The 24,953-nt window shown below is 38.9% G+C and overlaps 2 protein-coding genes across 3 annotated transcripts in view; one reads left to right on the forward strand and one right to left on the reverse strand.

Moving 5' to 3' along the window:
• Positions 1–9,766, forward strand: part of SNTB1 (syntrophin beta 1) — a 244,491-nt gene extending 234,725 nt beyond the window's left edge. For both annotated transcript variants that reach the window (XM_019665864.1, XM_019665865.1), the window contains exons 7-8: positions 387–577; positions 3,537–9,766. In XM_019665864.1, the coding sequence (XP_019521409.1) occupies positions 387–577; positions 3,537–3,629 (284 nt within the window). In that variant the 3' untranslated portion in view covers positions 3,630–9,766. The remainder of the gene's footprint in view (positions 1–386; positions 578–3,536) is intronic.
• Positions 9,767–13,141: 3,375 nt separating this feature from the next.
• MTBP (MDM2 binding protein) overlaps positions 13,142–24,953 on the reverse strand; it is a gene marked incomplete at its 5' end in the record, with an annotated part of 31,361 nt that continues 19,549 nt past the window's right edge. The window contains 5 exons of the mRNA XM_019665863.1: positions 13,142–14,130; positions 14,879–14,944; positions 17,217–17,330; positions 17,927–18,176; positions 19,684–19,950. Coding sequence (XP_019521408.1) covers positions 14,092–14,130; positions 14,879–14,944; positions 17,217–17,330; positions 17,927–18,176; positions 19,684–19,950 — 736 coding nt within the window. The remainder of the gene's footprint in view (positions 14,131–14,878; positions 14,945–17,216; positions 17,331–17,926; positions 18,177–19,683; positions 19,951–24,953) is intronic.

Consider the following 24,953-nt stretch of genomic DNA (forward strand, 5'->3'; position numbering starts at 1 on the left):
AAGACTCAGAGGCAGCTTGCTCTAAATCACATGTCAGTTTTTCCCAGCTTGAGGCAAAGCCATCGGAAGGCGAGAACACTTTCCTACCCTGTGGGTTGTCAGACGGTCAGATCAGGGCTAGAGACCAGATAAAAGTCAGTCAATCACAGTACATGGAATTTCCTACAGTTTCTTTTAGTTTCACAGAAGAAATTAAAGTATAAGATCAAAACCATTCCAAGGAGGATATTTTCAAAAACAATGATTAATTTTTTAACTTTAGAAAGAAATCTGTGGCTGGTCCCTGGGACTGAGGAGACCTGAAAGTTAAGTACCTGGGAAAATGGATTGACTTCCATTGTTCATCTCCCTCTCTCTCTCTCTTTCTATCTCTCTCTCTCTCTCAGCTTGCACCTACAAAAACCAGGAGTGCCGTCTGACCATACATTATGACAACGGGTTTTCTATCATCACTGAACCACAGGAGGGTACCTTCCCCAAGACAATCATACAGGCTCCGTACGAAAAGCTGAAAATGTCTTCAGACGATGGAATCAGGATGCTGTATTTAGATTTTGGAGGCAAAGATGGAGAGATTGTAAGTGCACATTCCTTTAGCACATGTGATTTCGTATATTTCACTATGCAACACGTCTATCATGGCTCACAAACATAATGCCGCCTTGTGTTTATCTATCATTTGCCGATTAACAAAGTACTTGGCAGGTTCACGTCTTATTCGCTCCTTGAGAAACAGCGATCGGTCCAATTCTTTCACAGTTCTTTAACTTGGTCTCATTTTCCACTAGAATACTGCATAAATATTCGCATGAAAGGAAAGAATCATTTACAGAGTCAGCATGAAGTTCTTCTCAAATAGGGTCCCACCAGCTTCAAAATATGCCATTTATTTTTTAAAGTATCGAGCATGGGACGTAACCTCGGTATTGTGCTAGGTGTCAGGGATGCAGGGATAAGATACAGGGAGGCTACCTGGAAGGACTCAGGAGCAGGTGGCATAGAGAGCAAATGTGGGTGGGAAGGGCAGGCGAGGGGCAGTGGGGAACAAAGAGAAACTGTCAACTCCACCCAAGCGGAGACTGTGCCAAACAAAAGCCCAGGAGTTTGGGGCTCATGTCCAATAATGTCCAACGAAGTTAATGAATTTGTCAGCAAAGGTAACATCTATACTTTTCATATCCATGCAAACAGCCCCTGTGTTTCAATTCATGGTTTCCTGTGACCATTACTGCCTACCATAACAAAAAAGGAAATTAGTTCAGTTCCACTGAAGGGCAAGAATTGCATGTTCTTCTGTCTAGCGAGAGTAGTTCCTGACATTTCTCAGAAAGACAAAGCATCTCATTTAAACTGCGGAAACGTAGAACTTCAAAGAGGACCTTGATTGTATAATAAGTAGTCTCTGTTTAGCTTAATAACTAGCCACTGTGTTAGTCCACAAATGTTGACTTCCGCTTGATGACAGGGATGAGGAATATATGACACGCAGAGATAAATCTTAAGGTCCAGTCATTTCAGCTTGGCTACTGGCCTTCCACACTCCCCCCTTTCCCAACCCACATCTCTCCATAGCTATTTCATTCATTTCTCCTGCGGGGCTTCATTGGGGAGTCTCTGAAAAGCATTCAAGGTTACCTAGTGGGGGATGGCTGGGAGAAAGGGCCAGGACTGCACTTTTAAAAGTGTAGGGGCCTTTAAAGTTTCAGCACCACATGTTCTAGAACATGCAATATTACCAGCTTCAACACAGCACCAAACTTCTCACTAAGGCGACGTCCTGTGGCTGACTTGATCTGAACTCACTTTCTGAGAGCATTTTCCAGTTAGTCATTTTTTTTTTTAACTTTTAAAATGGACCCGCAGCATTTTGTAAGACTTTTTTGTTGTCGTTTCTCTGTATGTTTCAATCAGTAAGCTAAGCCTGAAGAACCAGTTTGGAAATAAATGACATCCAAGTCTATTTTACTAAGAAAGCTTCAAGTTCAGTGGCTGCTTTGTCAATCACCCAACTGTGTACTTTTACCTAAAGGTGACAACTCCCTAGTCAAGTGGAAAAGAGCAAGGATCAGTCTTTTGCTTTATCTATCCTTGAAAATTCAAGGATGTTTTTGTCTGTGATGAAAATCACTTATGTCTAAATGTCAGCCGTTTTGCCTATAATTACAGCCTGACTTGGAAGACATAGGAAGGACTGATTTTTTTTTTTTTTCTGCCAGCATATTAGGCTGATAAGCTCAGGTTCAGCGATACCTCCCACAGTGTCTGGGGAAGCCAGCCCAGAAAGCAGGCAGCAGGCCTTTCCGGTGTGGGGGAGGGGAACAGAGAAGAATTGTAGGAAATGCATTAAATGGAGGGTAAGAGGAATGTGGTTTCTAAGTCTAGGATTAATCCCCAAGTGCCTTGGGCAAGTCTTTTTATTACTTTAGATCTGAGTATTCCCACCCACAAAACAAGGGACTGAAGTAGGTCACCTTGAAGGGGACTTCCAAAAGTTGCATTCTGTATTAGTGAAATAGAAAATCGTGGTTAAACCCTGACGCTGGTGTCAGAACTGCATTGGAGTCCAGGCTGTCTCTGTACTGTAAGATCTACGATCACAGAATGTTTTATAACTTCTCCAAGTCTTCGTTTCCCATAGAAATCGGAGATGACAAGAGCTACCCTCATAGGGCTTTTGTGAGAATTCAGTGGCATAGTGTAGAGAACATATGTAGCACAGTGCCTGGTTCATGATGTGTAAAAGCTTAACTTTGCTACAGATTATTATGAGTTCAGATTATTATTTTCCAGCAGTGTCATCATCAGAACAGAGCTGGGGACAGCAGATGAGAATTGGGAACCACCCCCCAGTTCTCCTGAATTAGGTCGGGTGATAAAAATTCAACCTGACTCGCATGCTCTGACAATGTGTCAGCTCTGTTAGGAACACACCAGGAGGATGAGACTTTAGAAGGGGCTTAACGGACAACAATCCAATCATACAGGGCAGGGGTGACACAGCTGCTTAGCAGCATGGGTTCTGTGTTTTGCAGTTTATAAGGAATTTTCACCTACAGTATCTCATTGAATACTCTAATCACTCTGTGAGTTGGATAGGACTGAGAAAAATTCAAGTGACTCCAAGATTCTACATCTAAAAAGTGTGAGAGCCAGGACTCAAATCTAATCTTCACATGTGAAATTTGGTATGGCTTCATGTTGTATCCCTAATCCCAACATAAATAGTATCACTATTGTGATACCAAAAATAAACACTTTAGACAGTCAAGGGCAACATCAATATTTATGCTGTTGGTATATATAAATTTCACAGAACCTACTTCAGGAAAAAAAAAAGATATATGAGACGTAAGGAATAAGTTCAAAGAGTTACTATTTATTTTATCCCACTGAAGGACAAGGACTCAAAAACATTAGTTGCCCCAGTTAACTCTTAAAAGCAGCAAGTACACCGATCCGTTTGATGTGTAAATCGCTATTCCGTATCAAGCATTCATTTAAAATCTCTCATGCTCTCTCCTCTTTTTCAATTTCAGCAACTGGACCTTCATTCCTGCCCCAAGCCGATTGTTTTCATCATCCATTCCTTTCTGTCAGCTAAAATCACAAGACTGGGCTTGGTGGCCTGAACGGAGGGGCGACTTGCCTTTAAGTAAAGGAGGGCTGCGAAGCCACCAGAAAGTGTGCCATCAGACACCATGTGCAGTGAGCGATGCACCCGATGTCACATGCCACAGTCAGCTTTAGATCCCAAGGGTCCTGCGTAACTGTCCCAGACTCCTCTGTCAGTGTCACCAACGACAAGGGTGACTAGGAAAACACAAAGGGATATCAGGATCAAACTGTCTTTTCAGAACAGTAAAGAGGAGAAGGCGATTGGAAATACACAGCATAGCTTCTGACAATCAAGGACGTGAACATTAGAACAGCCTGTACAGATCTTAATCATACCAGTGTCTAGTCAACTGGCTCGCCCAGGTAAGCAAGGGCTGAAAAGATGAAAAATGGACATTGTCACCTCTCTCCTCCCCAGTAACCACGGCTCCTTGTTTTGTGATTTATCCCCTACTTCTTTGACTTGCGCTGGCAAGGAAAGAAAAGCACTTCACATGGAAACCCACCCTTTATTTAGGTGTGAAGCAGCTGTTACTTTGTCTTAATGAATTATCTTTCAATGATGTAGAAGGATTCTGAAGGGTTCATATTAGCATATCCTGACCAGGAATTAAAATAAAGCCTCGGATACTGATCTGAGCTGTAAGCTGGTGGAAACTGAGCCAAAGTAGACATTGCAAAGCTTTGCTGAAGCCTTGCTGAGGAGTGGGGTGCATGAAAGATGCTTAATTCTGGGCTGCACTTCACACCAAGGTCTGCTGTCATAGAGCCAAGACTGACAGCTTTATTTATAGAAAGCAAATTATGGATATTTTTTTAAAAGATTGCCATTTTGATTACACACACACACGCGCGTGCACACACACACTCATATATATCAACTAACGTGGGGATAGCTAATTATCCTCATTTTGTGGTTTTCAGTGGAAGCACTGAGCAATTTATTGACCTTTGTTTCTGCCTGTGCTTGTATGCATGCGTTTTTGAACCAATAATAGAGCAGCGTTGTATATGTCTGGATGACACTGGGTTTTAGGTACAGACCCAGTGTTATAATCAAATCTATTGATAGCATCCCGCAGCTCTTTGGGAATTCCAGGGAAATCATATAATGACCTGATATTTTTCTACAAGAATATTTTCAGACACCAGAGCATATTACTGATTTAATGCTTTTTATCCTTCACCAAAAATACACCTATTATTTAATTTGGGAGTCCCTTTCCTCTGGTTTAGATCTGTGTGTTTTGTTTTTCTTTTCAGAATCATATTTTAGCAAATACCTATGCAAAGAGCTTTAAAAAGTGAAACTGTGTGAAAGGAATGTAATTTTGCTCACTCAGACCTATGTGTTTATTGAGTTGCAATGTTTTCTTTTAGATCAGCGTTTCCCCAAAGTATGTATCACATGACACTAGTTCCAGGGGACAATGAGTGGTGTTTTGTGGGGGTGGAAATAGGTTTGGTAATCAACAACGTTTGTTAAATACTGAGTTAAGCAACATTAAACAGGTTTCACAACTGCAGGCCTCCTCAGAGACTTTCATGTACATTGTGCCATTCCCTACACCTTCCTTCAGAACTCCTAACAGAGCATCATGTGAAGCTAGTGTTTAAAAAAAGAACACAAAAAACAAACAAAAAAAACCAGCTTTGGGACATTGATTTTCTTTTCTTTTTCTTTTTTTTTTTTTTGGTTTCCTATTTTGAAATGCTGAAGAGTGAAGTCCCAGGCTGCCTATTGTAAGGAAAGCTTTGACGCATTTGTAAACTATATTGCATTCTTTCATTATATATTTTCAAAATCACTGGAATGTTGTTCAAGAGAGTTATACTTGTGTATTGTAAATAACATATTAAAATACATATATTAATGCCAGTAGTTTAATTCAACAATAGATAATCTAAGGTGCTCAGTAGTACATGAAGTATGAGTTCATTACTCATAGTTAAGTTGCAAAGATCCTATTATATATTTATAGACACATTACAATGATCATAATTAGAAATATTATTTCTTCATCACTTAAGTTTTGGACTGATTAAGATGTGGGTGGGGATCAACAGGAACTACATTCTCTGCATTTATAAAAATTTAATTTAAATATTTATATTTTAGAAAAAAATATATTTGAATAAAATTAATGCATTTTCTGAATTATCATGTCATTAGCAAGAAATAGAAAATTTTACTAAGAGAATTGTCTATATGAATCATTTTATTTTCTTCCAAGTTAGTGTACCATATCAGAGTGGCTATGATGAATCAATTTCAAATGCTCATTTTTTTTCTCCTTCTGAATTCAGCAAGTTACAATGACTTTACACTGTAGATCTTTTAATCTTGTCTTCATGTGGGTTATGAATGTTGTGAATGACAAACTCATATGTCTGGTTCATGCCTGGGTACAGTTAACAAATCCACTGAGTCATTTTGGGGACTTTGTTTCTGCCTAATTCTCTCTGTGCTCAGTCCGTTTCTTATTTGAATCAATGAATTATTAAATTCACAATGTTTGTCCCTTGAAGGACAAGCCAATACAAATGAATGATGTTTAACTACTTAGTGGGAAGCTATCCATTTGCTCTTTGGGGTGACATATGAGGGGTGACATATCTTTAAATCATCCCATACGGATTTAAAAAAGGCCAATGGGAATATAGACAATTTTTTCTTTCTGACTTGAACGGAGAAACAAAACCATACACCTATTAAAAAAATGCAGAGGAATTTAACTCATTCTATCAATCGATGGGATTAAAATGCTGAACAATGCATGCTCCTTTGTCTAAAAGCTTGTTGACCCTTCTTGGTTGAAGTCAGAAGGGGCAGTCATTCATGGTCAGAAGGATTCTCCTAAAATTAATGTACAGGGACCTTTCTGGCCCTTGTTGTACAAATTTTAGATATTCTACGTTCAAAGGACTGCACTGGGCTGGGGCAAGGGAGTAATTTTTGAATGTACCTTGAGTTTTAAAAATGTGCCTATGTTTATAGCACCATGGGTATCATGTAAAATTTATATGAGTTAAATAAATATTCACCTCTGAATATGGTGGACTGGATGCTGGTTTCATGATAGCTATAGGGGGACATGGGAGTGTGAAGACACAGCAGGCGATTTTCTTCCTCCAAGATTGGCCTTTAAAGGTGCTAACGGGTAAAGGGGATGCTATTAGCATTTTTTTTTGCATGTTTTTGTGTGTATAGTTTCAGGATGGGTCTTCACCAGGGGCTCAGGGATCTCATTTTTCATAAAATTTTCATGGGATTCAACCTGTACACCAAGCTCCAAATACTTGAATTTTCTGTAGTGCTTGGTTTGTGTTTAAATTGCTTGTAATAAATGCGACAGATTCGGGGTGAGAAGTCTTTCGACTATTTGAAAATTTAGTGCTATTCAGGTTATATTTAGAATGGTAGAATCTCAGTTTTGAGGAGACTTTAGAGATCATCAAGCACATTATTTCCCAAAGTCTATCCATAATTTTAGCAACACCACCTTAGAATCTTAGTATATGATTTGCTAGTAATATAGCAACATAGCATATACATATGAAAATGAAAATACACCAATTAAAATATTTTAAGTTTGTACCACCCAAAGTCACCCCACATGTAATATGGTCCAGGTACTACATATTGGGAAATGTTGACCTTGTATAATATTCCACTGAACTCAGGAATCTCTTCCTGAACATACCTTATAATTGTTTATTCCACCAGAAACAGAAAATTTCCAGTTACGGGGAGGGAGTTCCTTATCTCCTGATGCAGGCCATTCCATGGCTGGATGGATACAGTTGTTAGAAAGCTCTTCCATTCTTAGAGCCAAAACTTGTGTCTGCCTAACTTTCAGTCATTACCCTGTTCTACCCTAGAAAAGACTGAAAGTCCAATCTTTTCTACATGCGTGTCCCAAATAAAAAGACAAATCAAGGCTGGGGACTACTAGGTAAAATAACATGATCTGAAAATGGCTTTAAATAGGACATTTATAATTCCTCATTTTCATCTTTAAAATACCAATTGGCCAAGATTAAAACTTTCCATAATAACTAGCGGTGGGAAAACAAGCATTTATACACCCATTAGTAGGTATATATTTAGTAATAATTTAGAGGGCAATTTGGCAATATCTATAAAAACTTAAAAATACATGCACACTTTGACTTACGAGGATTCATCCTAGAGATATAATTGCACAAAGACACAAAGACTAATGTATAAGGATCATCTCTGCAGCATTGTTTGTAACATGAAGCTGAGGTCAATGTGACCATCAAAAACTAAATAAATCCTGACACACCTATGCATTAGAATATTCTACAACTGTCAACAAAGAATAGTCCATTTATAAGTGCTACTGTGGAAAAAATTTCTAAAGGCAAGCGCTGCAAAATGCAAACAGAGAGATATACTGTAGATACACATTCCATTTGTTTTTTTAAAAGTGGTTCTCTTTTTTAAGAGTGGCACTGCCGGAATTCTGGAAATCTGTGCTAGTGTTGTTTTTGTTGTCACAATGATTGGGGAGCAGAGGCACTACTGGTGTTTACTGAACAAGAGTCAGAATTGGTCCATTTCCTGCAGTGTGATGACAGTCCCAACATCCAATGGGACGATTTCCCATACAATTTTTGTGCCCTTGAATTATTCATGTAGGTAAAAAACATGTTTATAATTATCTGAGCCTAGGCCCTGACTACATTTTACATATGAAAAAGCTTTTTGACTGATTTCATATATTCTGAATTTTCTTAGTATGCATCATGTATAGGGAAGATTGTGCTTTTGTTTTGCATGAGGCATCCTATAAAAAACTTTATAAAAAGAAGTCACAAGTAGCAAATGTGTACATGGTCCTTGAGTCACCAATACAAAATACCTGAGTACTTTTATATGCGCCTTATTCATGCGGGATCTAGGTAGAAGTCAAATATTCACCTATTGCATCTTGTAGTATAGTTGTATCCTAGCTTCTCTATATTGAAATGAGTATTATTTCATTATCATTCCTTTTCTAAAAGTCCTTCCCTTACAGTTAGGTGTAGCAATTAAAAAAATTCTGAGTGCATGTAGGTTAGACTCCTGCACTGGGGACATCCTATGTCTCTCAGCAGACACCGTCAGCACTATCATCTGGCCTCCTAGACTCTGCGCTGCTTACTCAACCTTAGGTACCACGGCCAGCTCTGCTTGGCCCAAGGCTTTCTGCCACTTAGCGTCCACTAATTGCTTGCTTGGAAACGCTGCCTCCCCTCACCTCTTGCCTTGGTGCTGCCGGGCAGCCAGGCTGAGGAGGTGCATACTTGAATTTCTGGGTTCTGTCATCAATTCCAGACTTGGATGAAAGGCCACACTATAGGGCTTAAGAACGGGTGTCCTGAGCAGCTGTTAAAGATAATGACCTGAGCAACCCGGAACTGTGGGGGACTTAAAGCTCTGTCTGGCCAAACATGGTAACAGGAAGCACCTGAGCAGATGAATGACCCTCTGCTTCCTCCTCCTCTGAGATTCGGTGTCTCCATACATCATACATCCTGACAGACATCCCACGTGACTGCAAAGACACCTGCGGGGTGACTGGCTGTCTCTCTTGGGGCCTCACGAAACAGTGGCCAGTGCAGTGACGTGTCACCCGGCCTTGCTTCCTTGCCTTCCCTGCCTTTTCTCCAGAAGCTTCTTCACTCTCAGGGCCCTGAAATTGGACCTCCTGAATAAAACATCCGCTTAACCCTTGCCTCAGGTTTCGTTTTCTAAGCTTGGCCAAAGACCTTTATTTATGAATGTTACCTCATGACAGCCAAGGGGACATTAAAAATATTTCTTAGCAAAGGGGTGTTGGGTCTGCTCAGCTGATTAGCAATGGGCACATGATAATATGCTTGTACCTGGGTAAAAATGTCTGGAAGGGTACATTAAAAAAAAGAAAAGAAAAAAGAAAGCCTCTTACTATCAGTTATAGCTGGAAATCAGGCTCAGGGCCACAGGTAGACCTTAATACCCTTCTCTATTATGTGAAATTAAATGTGCATTTAACAATTCTCTTTCTCTTTTGAAAAAGGTTTTCTTTTTAATGGGTAAATAATGTTCTGATAATGGTAAATAATGTTTTTAAGTTGTTAATAAAAACCTTAAATAACAGAACTATTTGAATATATGGCCAGAAATTAATTATCATGTCACCTGGGGGCTTCTAAATGACACTAAACTTGATTTCACGACGGGAAGCAAGTCTAATGCCTCATTAACACAACGAAACCATGTCCAAGGTGGCTATGAAGTCATGTTTGTATAACAGAAAAGCAGTAGGGACCTCTATTTTGGCCTTTTATCCTCTATTCTTTTTTTTTTTTTTTCCTGGACATAAATAAGGCCTTTTCTTGGAAGTGTGTAAGACTCAATACGGAGCACAATGCTCAAACAGTACCACAGCAAGAAGAGTAGGGCAGAGGTGGAGGTGGCGAAAAGGGACACCCAACGGGGACGAAACAGGAGTCAGAAGTGACACGCAATCAGCCCGCCCATAGAGAAGGCAGCCATCCCATGGACAAGGCCTCACCCTCACTCCAGGTGCAGAGGCGGAACCCACGGGCCTGAGGGCTGCAATTCTGCCTTGGCGTGGACCAGGGCCTGGGAATGGTGAGAGAAAACTTTGTTTTTCCCAAGAAACAAAGCAAGTTCTACTTTCAGCAACTTTCGCCTAACAGTTCTCTGGATGAATAAAGCCGAGTTCCTCCCAAGAACTCAAAGGCAGTGTGCTGCCTCATTAATCGCAGCTTCCCTGCTTCGTAATTCTCACCTGCACACAAGGTGAAGAAACTGCTTCCTCTGCAAGTTTTCTGGGTCTCACAAGAAAGGCAAATCCAGTCTAAGGAGAAGTGATTTCCTTTTTCTGCAAGCAGGGCCTTCCAACTAAGGCCTTAATAAATGACGCTTTTGCAGTTTTCGCTCTTGCACGTGGCCTCTCCATGAATTAATTCTTCGATGTGAACGGAACCTAATGTTTATGGAAAACAAACCACCTCTAACCCTTAGAGCACAGCAGCATGCTATTTCTCACCGTGCTGTGGGTTGGCTGGGCTGCTTCCTGCTGGTTTTGCCTGGGCTCACTCACGTGGCTGTATTTAGCTGGAGCTCTGCGCTGGGCTGAGGGTCCAAGACGCCTCACTCGCCATCCTGCAGCTGGTGCTGGCTGTCAGACGGGGCACCTCGGTTCTCTTCCATACAGCCTCTCATCGTCTAGGAGGCTAACCAGTTCTCTCACATGGTTCCTTACATAGGACAAGGTTCTACAAGAGCAAACCAAAGGCTGCAAGGTCCTTGAGGCTCACCCATGCCTCTTATGTCATATACGGCCAGGCCAAGTGATAGTGCCAGCACAGATGCAAGGATGAGGGAAACAGACTCCATCTCCTGAAAGGAGGAGCTCAAAGCTTTGTGGCCGTATTTAACCTACTATATTCCACTCTGGCCACAATTATTTTCATTCTCCTATATGCAAAATGCTCGTATGTTCATTTCTTCCCAATACGCGCTAAATTCCAGTATTTTGTGATCTTTATCTGATCCAGATAGGGATGAGACTTCCTAGGATGTGGCTTTTTAAAATCCAGAATATTGTGACCGAATTAATTAATTAAACTGGTTAAATGCCATCTATACACTCAACATTCAATGGTGAGGCATGGACAGGATAACTTCAACAGATACTGCCTTTCATGAAGGGACTTGTCACTAGTCCACAGTAATTCTGAAATCCAGCTGGCATGTTACCAGTTCTCACTGTCAGGGGCAGGGAATGTGACACAGGGTTCATTGCTGCTACCTAGTCCATTATTCTTAGCTCTGTCCTGTGGGCTCCTGCCTCTGAGTTTCTGAAAAGTCTTTCCTGTACATAAGAAATAGTCCCTGTTCACAAATGAATCGTTTTCTCATCCTTCTTCCTGCCTATTGAAATTTGGTGGGCAGGAGGCCTAATTTCATTTTGATTCAAATCCTTAAAAGGTTATGAACTTTCTTTTGCCAAGAAAATTCAATGGAGAAAGTACAGTTTTGTTTTGTTTTTCTACAAAGAGTGCTGAGACAACTAGTTAAATGGATATGCAAAAGAATAAAGGTGAGTCCTTTCTTCACACCTTACGCAAAAACTAACTCAAAATGGATCATAGACCTAAATGTAAAAGAGAAAACTATAATGTGAAAAGACAACACACAGAATGGGAGAAAATATTTGTAAATCACATATCTGATAAGGGACTAGAATTCAGAACATATAAAGAACTCGTACAACTCAATAATAAAAAGACACATAATCTAATTAAAAATGGTCAGAGAATTTGAGTGGACATTTCTCCAGAGAAGCTCCAGAGATGGCCAATCAGCACATGAAAAGATGCTCAACATCATTAGTTATTCGGGAAATGAACTCAAAACCACAAGGATACCACTTCACACTTCATATCATTTGTCATATCACTTAAATCATTACATATTTCTAAGGTCTTCAGAAAGGATATAGAACCACGCCTTTGGTGTGACCTTTCTCCTGAGGTATTTCTCACTTTGAGAATCTTTTGCCATTGGAGATACCGGAAGTGGAAGCCATTTTAGTTTCTAATCCAGAATGCCCTCGGTATCTCTTTTAAATTCTGCTAGAAAACAGAACAGTTCCTTCTTTAGCACGCTATCTTTTCCTGTACCTTATCATACTCACCTGAATAAATAAACAAATGCAGCCTTGATACTTTTAACAGTCTGCCTGGAGATAACCTTAACTAGATCCAGAAGTGCATGAGGTACAACTAACTTATCTTGTCCTGGTTATGCAGGCAACAGTTTTGCCAAATGTATCACCACCACATAACACAGCTGAGCTAGCGAGGCGGGCCCGTGACGTCCTCCTTCCCAAGAAAAAGGGTCTCATTCTAAACTTCTCATTTTAACGAGTGTGAGCTTTCAGCAGGAGTCCCAGCAGCCGGAAGTAACTCCTCCGAATAGCTGATGTCTCAGCACAGCCTTGTACCCTCCTTCCCATATGCCGTTCGCGGCCCCTCATGCTTACCCCGTAGCGGCGCAGAGCCGCTGGTCAGCTGGGTTTCTCCCCGGGAGCATGCGCAGCTGCACTTCAGCCCAGCCTGCCTCTTCCTCCATGAGTTTTTGCTTCTATACCAAGTGGCGTTTGTCAGATGGTCTTGCTCAGTGTCTTCTCAGTGTCAAAAAAAACACCATAAACACAATGGCTAATACACTTCACAAGTAAGAACCCTTACAAACCAGTAAGAAAAAGTCAACATAGTCAAAATAAAAACAGGCAATTAAAGAGTGGCCCACATATTAAAAAAAGTTACCCCTCATTATTTTCAGTCATCAAAAGAGATAACAGGGACTCTGCTGTTAGGGGTGTAAACTGATCTCTCAGAAAGGCAATTTGGAGATATTTACCAAAAATCTTAAGACCCACAAACTCCACTCCTGAAAAGGAAATAACCAATACTGTATTAGGAAGATTCATTAAAGTTTTATTTATAATAGGGAAAAAAACTGAACCTATGTGATCAACAATGGGGGATTAAATAAACAAAGTTTGTTTCATTTGTATTATGCAGTTATTAAAATAATAATATAAGATCTAAAATTCATGACACATTAAGTGAAAAGCAGGTTATAAATTAATACACACATAAACACATACATATACACACACAACCCCAACTTTGAAAGTATTTTTAAAATAATTACATATATTTAAAAATATATATATTAACAGTGATTTCCTATAGGTAATGGGGGGGAATGTTGGAATTTTTTCACTCTTCTTTGTAGTTCCTGCATTTTCTAGATTTTCTACAATGGGGAAAAGATATTTTTTTCTGGGAGTCTGTACTTAGTCATTTTTGCAATGTCTTATTTTCACAAGTTCTGCCCATTCTTCATTTTTGATCCCAAATAAACATTAGTAACTCCAACAGGAATGGTTTTAGGGTGGTGGTAAGGGAAAACGGCATCCTGTGTGAATTTCCCCCCCCCACACACACATTTTCTAAATCAGGAGCCATTCATTAATTATGCTCTTGGAACACATGAGAAAAACCATTTGCACTGTGTCACTTGAGGCTCAGTAATTTAAATAGCCCTAACAAACACATTCACCAAGAAATAAAGAAGTACATTTTTCTATTTATTAGAATAATTAAATAACCAAGAGTAAAAATTTTAAAACATATCTACAAATATTAACTTTAAAAATTAAAATATAGTGAAACTATAAAATAGGTATACAATTAAAATACATTCATTGAGCATCCTCAAAACTACATAAATATGGGGTATTTATGGAATTCTTTAGAGATGTAACATCTGTTCTTTAAATAAACTTTGAAATTTGTTTATAATGTTCAAACTAAGGGAAGAAAGTAGTAAGTAGTAGTAGCTCTGTCAATTTATAATTGTCCAAAGAAAATGATCCTGTGTTATTTCTTGCTTGTCTTTTCTAATACCCATTCAATCACCTGGGGGGAGAAAAAATAAGGTTATGGTTCATTTTCTATTAAAAATGTAAGTGACTGAAAAGGATACTGTTAAAACTTCAAAAGAAAATGGTAGAAATTTTAAAATAAAAAGTAACAACTGAAAATCTTAAAACATTTTATCTTAAAAACACTTATTTTCTAAGAGTACTTTCTGCTAGATTTCTACCACAGAGTATAATACATGTTCTCATGGAGCAAAATAAAGATTCTGGTTCATTTTCTCACCTTTACTTGAAAATGTTTTGTGTCACTAGAAAGAAATTAAACCAAACTTTGAAAATTACTAATCAAAATGGGGTCATTTTTCTAGCTCTTTGGATTTATTTTTATTTATTTATTTATTTATTTATTAATTTATTTATTCATTTTTTATTTTTTAGCTGAGCCATCCTGCCACCTGTTGGCAGCTCAGCGGCAGCTCAGCTTGGGCCAGGAATCGAACTGGCGACCCTGTTGCTCAGAGTTCACACTCTTGAGTGAGCTCTTAACCAACTGAGCCACTCAGCCAGCCCTTGGATTTATTTTTTTAATTCTTCTTTCTTAGCATCATTTTAGAAACTCTTGTTCACACAGCAACCCAGTCAATACTACTAAATACTCTGCTTGCATAAGTCTATTACTAAGTATTTTAAAGAGTGTTCTTACTGCATAGATAACAGCATCATAGTTACCCTGAAATAAAATAGCAATTTAATTGAATATAGTTTTATGGGAATAATTTATTTACCTGTGCAACATTGTTGTTTGCTGTTTTCTTCATTTCTTCAAATAGACCTCTTGAAGTTTTAAGATCCTAAAGATAATAAAATGTAGCATTTTACCACTTGTACATTAAATTACAGAGAACAGGTTACTAAATAAACTTGAGGTTATCCTTTGTTTCCGCAGCTCTTGTGTGAGAAGCTTTCCTCAACAGGCAGCTAAACCTTGGCCGTCCAGTCATATTTAAGACTAGATACTGAGGGCCGGCCGAGTGGGGCTTTGGTTAAGAGTTGGCTTGGGACGCCAGCTCTGAGCAGCAGAGCCCCAGTTCGGATCCCACAAGAGGGCCAGTGATGCTGCACCCTCTACAGCTAATATGGTGAACAACAGCTCGACCTGGAGCTGGGCTACTGAGAGTTGCTGACGACGGCGTAGGCTGCAGTGAAGCCGCAGTGGGCCGCCGTGAGCTACTGTGAGTGGCCGGCAGCCAGTGTGAGCTGAGTGAGCCACCCTGAGCGGCCGTCCAATGGCCGGCAAGCAACTGCCTCAGCCGGGAAGAGCGCAATGATCATACCAACATGGGCCAGTGAAGCGATATCCTCCACAACTAGACTGAAGAACAAAAGGACAGCGACTTGTCTGTTCCCCTTCCCCGATTCCCCAATAAAATCTTTAAAAAAAATAAAAATTAAATAAAATGAAAATAGATACTGAGCGAGGTGGGTACTGGACTAATCAGGGGGATCACTTCCTAAATTATATAAATGTCTAACCACTATGTTGTATACCTGCAACTAATATAAAATAATACTGAATGTCAACTGTAATTGAAAAAAAAATAGTCATGGGGATGTAAAGTACAGCATAGGAAATATAGTCAATAATATTGTACTAACTATGTACAGCATCAGGTGGGTACTGGACTTACCGGGATAAGCACTTTGCGACGTAGATAAATGACTAATGGACATTATTTTAGATATTTTATATTACACAAAATATATCATTAAAAAACTAAAACTAAAACTGAGATATCGACAACCTTACTGGAAGCCCCATCTGGTGCAGAGCTTGTAAAACGGTGGCTTCACGAAGGCGGGTGACCAGGGGGCCACTGGCTTGCTCACTGCGGCCCCCAATCCTTCTCTCCTCCAGAGACTATTTCCTGGAGAGGTGGCGGAGGGAACTATGTGTGACAGGCTTTGTAGTGAACACGGGGGAGAAGCACGGGCGGAGCAAGTTGAAAGCTCCCCAGCTGGCTTTGTGGATCCTCATTTCATTCCCATTTCCCACCTGGCCCTGGCCCCTGGCTGTCCATGACATTGGTGTCTTCACGTCCTGAGCGCCTCAGAGACTGTGTCAGATGACGCGCTTTGATTCTCACTGGTATTCTACTAGGCGGGCGTTCAGGTCGTCACTTCTCTAACTCTGCTGCGTCCCGCTTCCGTGTAATTCTTCTCGTCAACAGGGCACTAAAAACAAGCCCACATTTTTTTCTTTCCTCTCTTCTTGGTTTCTGTACTTTCATATTGTCTTTCTTGAGAGATTTCAGAAAGGAGGGGAACTGAATACATGTGGTCAATCCACAATTTTCATCAGAGACCCATATAAAACTGTAATTCAAGTCAGAACTTCCTAAAACTGGAGATAATCTAACAGCATCTACAGATACATTTTAGAAAACTGCCATCTGAGTCGCTGATCTGTCCAATGTCCTGCAACTAGCTGATCCAAAATTAGAAACCAGGTGTTTTTATACTCAGTCCAGTGGCCTTTTCACTATATACGAAAATTACTAACTAAGCACTTTTCGAAGCTTATTATCAACTTCAGTTAAAGGACTTGTTAGGAAAATACTGAGGATACCAATTAAAATGTAATCTTCTTAGCTGAGCTGCCATCCAGATGGCTCAGTGGATAGAGCATGCGCTCTTAACAACAAAGCTGCTGGTTCAACTCCCACATGGGATGGTGGCTGTGCCCAACCGCAACTAAGATTGAACACAGCACCTGGATCTTAGAGGCCACGAGCTGCCGACAGGCAGCCAGATGGCAACTGGCACCCTCCACAACGAAGACTGAAGAACAACAACTTGGCTGGTTCCCTTCCCCAATTCCCTAACACTGTTCCCCTCCCCCAATTCCCTAATTTAAAAAAATATATATATAGTCTTCTACATATGAGGACTAAAATCAAATAAATCAAATATAAAATATTTTGGCTCCAATTTTTCGTCTCCATTAAAAAAAAATCTGGAAACAAGTTATAAGTAATGAGTGTGAAAAAGGCTCACTAAAGATTACTTCATTAGGAACATGAGAACGTGGTCTCAGTTCTGCTGTTGGTGGAGAAGACATGGTACCTTTAGATAGAACTTGGAGATCTCAAACAGACGCTGGCTGCAGGCCGTAAAACACTCGTGTGCCTCAGCAATACCGTGTTTCCTCAGGGTTTCAGCAACTACTTCTTTCAAGATCTTGAATAGAACACAACACATGACTAACATTTCTTGGAAAAGGTACAAACATACTATTTCCGCTTTAGAGTTCAAGTCTACCAACTACACAGTCACGTAGCTGTACGAAAGACAGATAAGCTTGTTAAGACAACAATTGAGAAGAATAGAGACCTGAAATATACACACTGTCACACGTGTCACAGGATAAGATCTGTTAGCAAGAGATGACTGGAGTATCTTAACAGAGAAATGTAAATCATGAGTTCTGAATTGAAATCTGAATGTAAAAGTGATACACAGCTGGCATGTATACCTGTGTCTTTACTTCTTATTATGGAACATTTCATACATTGCAAAGTAGAGAGAACATTTTATACCAAATCCCTATCTCAATATATCTCTACACCAGCATCAAGGAGGAGCCGTTTGTGGCTAATTTTGTTTCATTTAGACCATTGCCGCTCACTTTCCCATTCGTCCCCTTGCCCTAGAGTATTTTTAAGTAAATTACAGATACCATTCAATTCGTTCATAAAATTTTTAGACATATACTGTAAATGAATCAAATAAAGACATTTCTTCCCACACAGGAGAGACAGGAAATGAACCTTTACCCGTGTATGCTTCTGTGATCTTGATTCCTTAATTTGCCTCACAGGTTTTGATTCATGCATCCTTTTTGGACCTGAACTGGCCTTTGCAGTGACTTTTGGGGCTTCACAGCTCCGAGCTGGAACAGGTGGACAAGTCACAGATAATGATCTCTGTGCCCACTGCTTTCTGGATGGCATCGCATGGTGGTGCTGACCAGTACTGCTGCTTGACTGAGAAAGAAGAGAATCTGAACTTTCGGATTTCACAAGCCTGTCATGGGAGGAAACATCAAAAACAGAGATTAAGTGAATCAACAAGGAGGTCCATTTTCTGTCCTAAATGTTACAACTATACCCACTGAACATAAACCCAAGAAAAGCAGACAAAATTTCTTGCTGCTACTGCCTTAAATATGCAATTGACATCACATGACACAGTTGCTCCATTAGTTCTTCAAATGAGTGACTGAAACACAGAAGGCAATTAATAACACACTAGAATTCCAGCTAAGAGGAAAAGCAACAAGTAATATTACTGTCGCCCTCCCATCATTTACAATGTCTCACATAAATCAGCTATGACATGCCAGGTGGTACTGCTTATAGAGTCAGCATGCATCTGTTAAGTACTTATACTTTTCTATTAAGATAATTTTGACAAAGAAATACCCAATACTTGTTGTACCTATGCAGCTCCCTGTGCAAAATAAATAGGTGTTAAAACAAATTCAAATAAAGCTGTAAAACTGACTCTTGTTTCAATTTTTCTAAAATGTTTAAATTTCCTTTTACAAGACAGGGTCTCATATCCTTCAATTTTGCTAACCAACAGGCCACTGTGTACTTTCTTTTCTGGATCACATATCTCTTTAGTAGTCTCAAGTCAGAAGAAAGAAATATTGTTACAAAATCCAGTATTCTAAATGTTAATGGATTTGCTTTTTAGCTTTATCAGGCATAAAAAGTACCATGAATTTGTAAAGTCCTCATGAAAATAACTTAGTTATTCCATATCAGGGAAATATTAATAGTATTCTAATATTTTTAACTGTTCAAAAAAAGATTTGAACGTTTCACTTTAACAAATTTCATACTTTTTGAAAGGTTTAAACACAACACGAATTTAAGGCTTCCTTTAGATGCCAAAGACCTAATTTGACAAAGATTCGAAAGATATATAAATTCAACAGAAATCAGTATTCATTGCATAAACTTCTAATTTCTATTCAAGTATTTGGACATTTTACTTAGCTAGCAAAAAAAGCATCTAAAAAATTTCACACAATGTATTATTATGTAGGCTTTAAAGCTGTATTTTATGAGAAACAAGTGCTTTTAAAATGGTGCCTTATGAAACCCCTTATTTAAGGGCCAATGCAGGCAGGAAACAGTGAGAGGAGAGGGCAGGACGGGCTAGCAGAACTGCCGTCCCCAGGCGCTCTCTCCGATAGAGAAGCTAGTAGCTGCTTCATCTATTGGATAAGATCTCCAGTGTTCCATGGCTTCAGAACTTTACAATCCATTGTGCTAATGGACTGCATATGAGCATATGAAGCAAGTAACAGTGGGTTTCTTCCAAGTTATTTCTTTCTATAACTTATAAGCAAATCATCCACTGCTCACAATAAAAACAAAATTCCTGGTATGGAGGAATGCATCGAAAATCTATGCAGAAAGCAGCTTAAAAATATGAAAGGCTACCAGGAAAAAAAGAAATGCCCTAAGAACTAAAATATTTTTGTCAAGATGCTATCTTTATGTACTTAATATATTATCACCTTTTATTGGGATAAAGGCAATTCAGGTCTTTCGATCTCCTTTTCAACCGGGAGACTTCGGGCCGGAGTTCGGTCTGTAAAGCTTCTCCGTCAGGGACACTTCCTGGCTCTGACAGAGCTGCAGGAGATGGCAGAGGGCTCAACACAGCAGCTGCTGGGAGACTGTCTCGGGTGCAAGTGGTTTGAGTTTCATAGCGAATGAGACGAGACTGAAGTTCAGAAAATCCCCCATCTCTTTCTAAAGACTTCCGGTCATCCAAGCAGTACCTAAGTGAGAGAAAGATCATTGAAATCAAAGCCTTCATGACAGCAGTGGGCTTTTTCCTGCCAATTAGAAAACAGCAACACATTTACTTTAAAAGTTCTTATTTGACTCCCTAATTACCGGGAGAAGGTTGAGTGAACGGCCAACCTCCCTCACAAGCTCAGTTTTTTCTAGCCTGCCAGATGAATGACAAGGCAAAAGATTTAAAAATTTGAAGTTCACCTCCTCTTTGACTCTTTCTGGGCAATAGATTAAGTTAATCCTTTGGCTTATTTTTAAAATAATACAGTTGCTGTTTTAATGCTTTCTAAATCTCTACCAGCCTCTGATTTCTCAGCATGGCTGATATGTAGGCAACGTGAAATGCTGACTTCTGTCAGCAAGGACACATTTACTTTCAACAAGAAGACAAAAAGGGTACAAAGGCATTCTAAACTGGCTCACCCAACACAGCTCAGGACAGTCTGATTTTTTTTCATCGGAACTCCCTTTCCACCTTATTGACTGACTGACAGATTTCCCTTCAAGCGCTTTGGCGGTCTCTGTATATATGGTTTCCAGCTAAGTCTGACTGAAGGCATGAGTGAGATGGTAGCTCTGAGCAATGCCACGCTGTGAAGTATAACAGTGAAGCATCTCGGGAAGACCGCCTGTGAGGGGTGTGACTTTGGAAAGCTCTGCGCTCTCCCATGCTACCGCCGCAGCAAGGAAACACACGGTTTTACATACGTGACGGTGGGACTAGAAAAATGAAAACCTTTCTCTGTCATCTGTCCTCTTCACATGTAAAACTCTAAGATGCTGCCTACAATCAGATTTTGTGTCCATAAGCCTTTTGTTGAATTCAACTCCCAAGGAGTGTATCGTTACCCAAACATCTGATTGCCCGATGGAGGTTTTAAGGATTTCCCCTCTCTCTGTGACACTTTCATATTTGGTTTCTAAGAGTACAGACTAGGGAGCCAGATGCCCTCAATTTAAGTCCGGCTCTATCACTGATTAGCCATGTGAACTTAGCCAAATTACTTAACTTTGTGCTTCTGTTGCCTAGTCTGCAAAATGAGATATAGAGCAGGTATCTCAAAGAGCTGTTGTGAGCATCCTTTGAATGGGTGCAGTTAGCACTTAGAATCCGTGCCTGGAGCACGTAAGCAAGACAGTCAGTAAATGTACCTTGTTTCTGTCATGGTTGTTGTTGATGATGATGATGATGATGATGGTGGTGATTATAATTATTATTTTATCATCATTGTCATCACTAGGTTGATTTTCTACCACAGCATATCTTATAGCATGCTGATCAAATACATAGCACAGACACGGTTTAAACCCAGGTGGATGACTTCAGAACCTGACTTTAACCACTTTAGTGTACCATCTCTCATGTAGTGTTAAAGGATCATCTTATTCAGAGGTCAGCCCATGGCTGAACATTAGAATCATCTGAAGAACTTTTAAGAAATATTGACACCTGATGTACATGCCCAGAGTTTCTGGTTTAATTGGTCTGGGGTGAGAGCCAGTCATAGATGTTCTTTTAAAAGCTGTCTAGGTGATTCTAGAGTGTAGCTAGGACTGAAAACTCTCTCATCTAACCCAATAGTTTAACAATGGAGAAAACCTAAGTCAGAATGTTCACTGGTGGCAGAGCAGTGATGAGAGCCTAGGCCTCTCAACTCCCTAATATTTGTTCTCCAGTTTGTTGTTTAATAAAACATATTTCATGAAAAATCAGCAGCAGCCCTAAGGATTACCGATGAGTCCCATTCCTGTAATGGGTCTCTGATAGAATCTAGGGTAAAATTAAGGGCCATGAATGTTAAGAAAGGTTCTAGGCAAGAAGGGATGTATACACGTATCAGCAACAATGTAACACAAACAAACAAAATAAGAAGCAGCAATGCAATGCTTGATTAGCCTATGGGAAATTTTTGAGAAAAAAAGATGGGTGTCTTGACCATAAACACGTATTTTTTACTACTTAAGATTTTGATACTAAGATGCAGAATTTTCCTATCAATTTTAACATCTCTTGATTGAAGCTAATCACAATATCATCCCTTCAACTCAATTTTGTGCAATGTGCATGTTGGTTTTAACTGCCATTTAAAATGTCTTTAAAAAGATTATACTACTATGATTTGTCATTGAAACAAGTTACTTACTAGGTAATAAAGGAACAGAAACACAGCAGCAGAGTGTATATTTGATATTAGTGATGTAAATATGGATGGCTGGATGAATGACTACAGTTCCATATTTTTTTGCAAAACAATAATTAAATGCTGTGTGCATCCAAAGAAAGAAAATACCTATGAAATTAAGCTATTTTTGTTTTGTAAATACAAAATAGACAAGATACTGCCTCTCACACACAAAGCCATGCCAAAGAATGCACGAGAACCTGTTACATCCTTTAGATTAAAGGAAAGGAAATTCAAGGCAACAACATGTGAAGGTGAACAACTGATTGTCACAGTTTGACAGTAGTATAATTTGTTGTTATAGAAAGCAGTGCATCTTACAATCAGTGGTCTCTTACGCACAAGGATAGAATAGATAAGGGAAAAAAACAAATAGGCCATCTGTGGATATACTTCACTTTGCCTTAAGGAACACTGATTTGCAGTTGAGCAGTTTATATATTTTTTTCCCAAATATTCCTTGTGTCACAGTAAAGCAAGAGTTTAAAGGTTCTAAAGGCTCAGGGCAACACAGGAAGACAGAACTTTCTTTGCCATTTCCTATTTACTTTAAAATTTCACTTGAATTTTATTTCTATTCTACAACCTATGTTTAATGTAAATAGGCCCCCATGCAATACGCCCAAATCTTCTTGAAAAAAAAGCACGTTTCTGGGTTTACTGTGCTCACTTTCTGCAACTTCCTTAGTTCGATCTCAATGCCCCAAGCTTAATGAGCATAAATTTATAAAGAAGACTGAGTCACAGCTAGATTTGTTTATTTCCTTATGGAGGTAAGTAACAGACGAGAAGAAAACTATTCTTTTACAATGAATCAGAATTTCATAACATTCTATGTGTATAAATTCATAAATAAACCTCTGTGTCGATTTAGACTAATCAGGAACTGATGCTCAAATAACTCTTAATTTAATATTTTGATAAATGATCATGAAGACTATAAAAACATCCTTTATATTTATATGTTCCATTAAAATGTATCAATAGTAAACTAAAAACAACAGAGGAAAAAAGTAGGGAGATAAGACTCAGAATAACCAAGACTAAATAAACTATTTTGGGGAAAAATAATCAAAATCATGTTAGGTGATGGATACTTCAGTCACCAGTTAAAATGAAATTATTACAGCTTATTCCATTCAAATCAGTGCTTCAGTGAGTTTGTAGGGCTGAAGAGGTGAAAAACACATGTTTCATGTGGTTAATATTCTGACCACGCAGTAAAGAAAATGTTAATACTAGTTAGTACAGTTTCTCAGTAGAGTTGATCATTATTGTTGATCATAATAATAAACACTATTTACTGTTTCAACTTTCAGATTCAAGTTATACACAAAATATCTTAAGTGCTTATTAGGTTCCACTAACAGATTAGGAGGCACTAAAATTATTATCAAACAAAATGGGAGTGACACTGTTTTATAACTGATGAAATGGGAAATAGACATTTAGATATATTATTTAAAAACATAAAAATAAACAGCAGAAAACTCAAATTGAGCAGAAGGGAAACCAAATCCTCGTATTTCATAGTAGGGAGCCAATACTATTTTATATGGGAATATTAAAAATATTAATAGGTCACCTCGAGGGGTAAAAAGTGTAACTATTGCACTGTGTTGTACAGCTGAAACTAATTCTAAAAAATGTGTATTTGACAATAAAAAATAATTTTTAAAAAATTAATAGGGCCAGCCGAGTGGCTCAGTTGGTTAAGAGCTTGCTCAAGGGTGCGGGCTCTGTGCAACAGGGTCGCCGGTTTGATTCCCGGCCCAAGCTTAGCCGCCGCTGAGCTGCTAACAGGTGGCAGGATGGCTCAGCTAAAAAAATAAAAATAAAAATATTAATAGAAGGGTATCCTTTAGAATAGAGAGGCAATCACCAGAGAAACTAAAATTAAACAAATACAACACTTGTTTCTGAAAACTGGGACTGGAGGCAGGGAGTAATAAAGGAATTGCTGGTTTTTCTTATAAACTTTTCTGTAATGCTTAATTTCTAGGTCTTTAATAAAATCAGAAATAAGAGAGAAAACAAAAATATATCCTATTAAGCAAAATTTTATATACTAGAAAAAAGAAGCTCCCACTTAAATTTGACTAAGGTAAATTTAGAACAAATAAAAAGTGAAATCTGTAATCACTGAACAAATGAGTAGATAGCTAAAAATATGAATAGTTTAAATAAAAGGTTTACCTAAATTCAAATTTATGTGGGAAACATACCTAACATTTTGACATTAGAGGGAAAATCATAATCCTCTCAAATAAAGAATTCTTTCCTCAAATATCAGAAATGAGAAGTTTGAACAAATGGCATTTCTTATCTTTTTATGATTCAGTGGTGATCTCTGAGTTGCCTGTTGTTAACAAAACAATTGAAAATTCCTATGTGAACCACTTAGATTGAAATTAGCATTTCACATGGGACTTCTTTCAGAAATGACTCATTATGGGAGGTTGTAGTTCTTCCAATTGCTCATTTTAAAGTCCTCAAATTCCACTGTTTTTTCCACATTCGGACAGATAGACGTTTAATGTCTTAGTTTAATGTTGCAGGTTCCTTGTCACGCTGAGTAGTATGGCTTTGTGTATATACCAGTTACTTCTTCTCGTATTGTACACCTAGACTATTTTCAGATGGAGCTATTATGAATACAGTGGCTCTGTATATTCTCGTACAAGTCTTTCTTTTTTTTTTTTTTTAATTTTTTTTTTTTTTTTTAGCTGAGCCATCCCGCCACCTGTTGGCAGCTCACGGCTGCTCAGCTCGGGCTGACTCGAACCGCTGTTGCTCAGAGC

Source organism: Hipposideros armiger, unplaced genomic scaffold (assembly GCF_001890085.2).
Source record: "Hipposideros armiger isolate ML-2016 unplaced genomic scaffold, ASM189008v1 scaffold_455, whole genome shotgun sequence".
NCBI classification, from domain to species: Eukaryota; Metazoa; Chordata; class Mammalia; order Chiroptera; family Hipposideridae; genus Hipposideros; species Hipposideros armiger.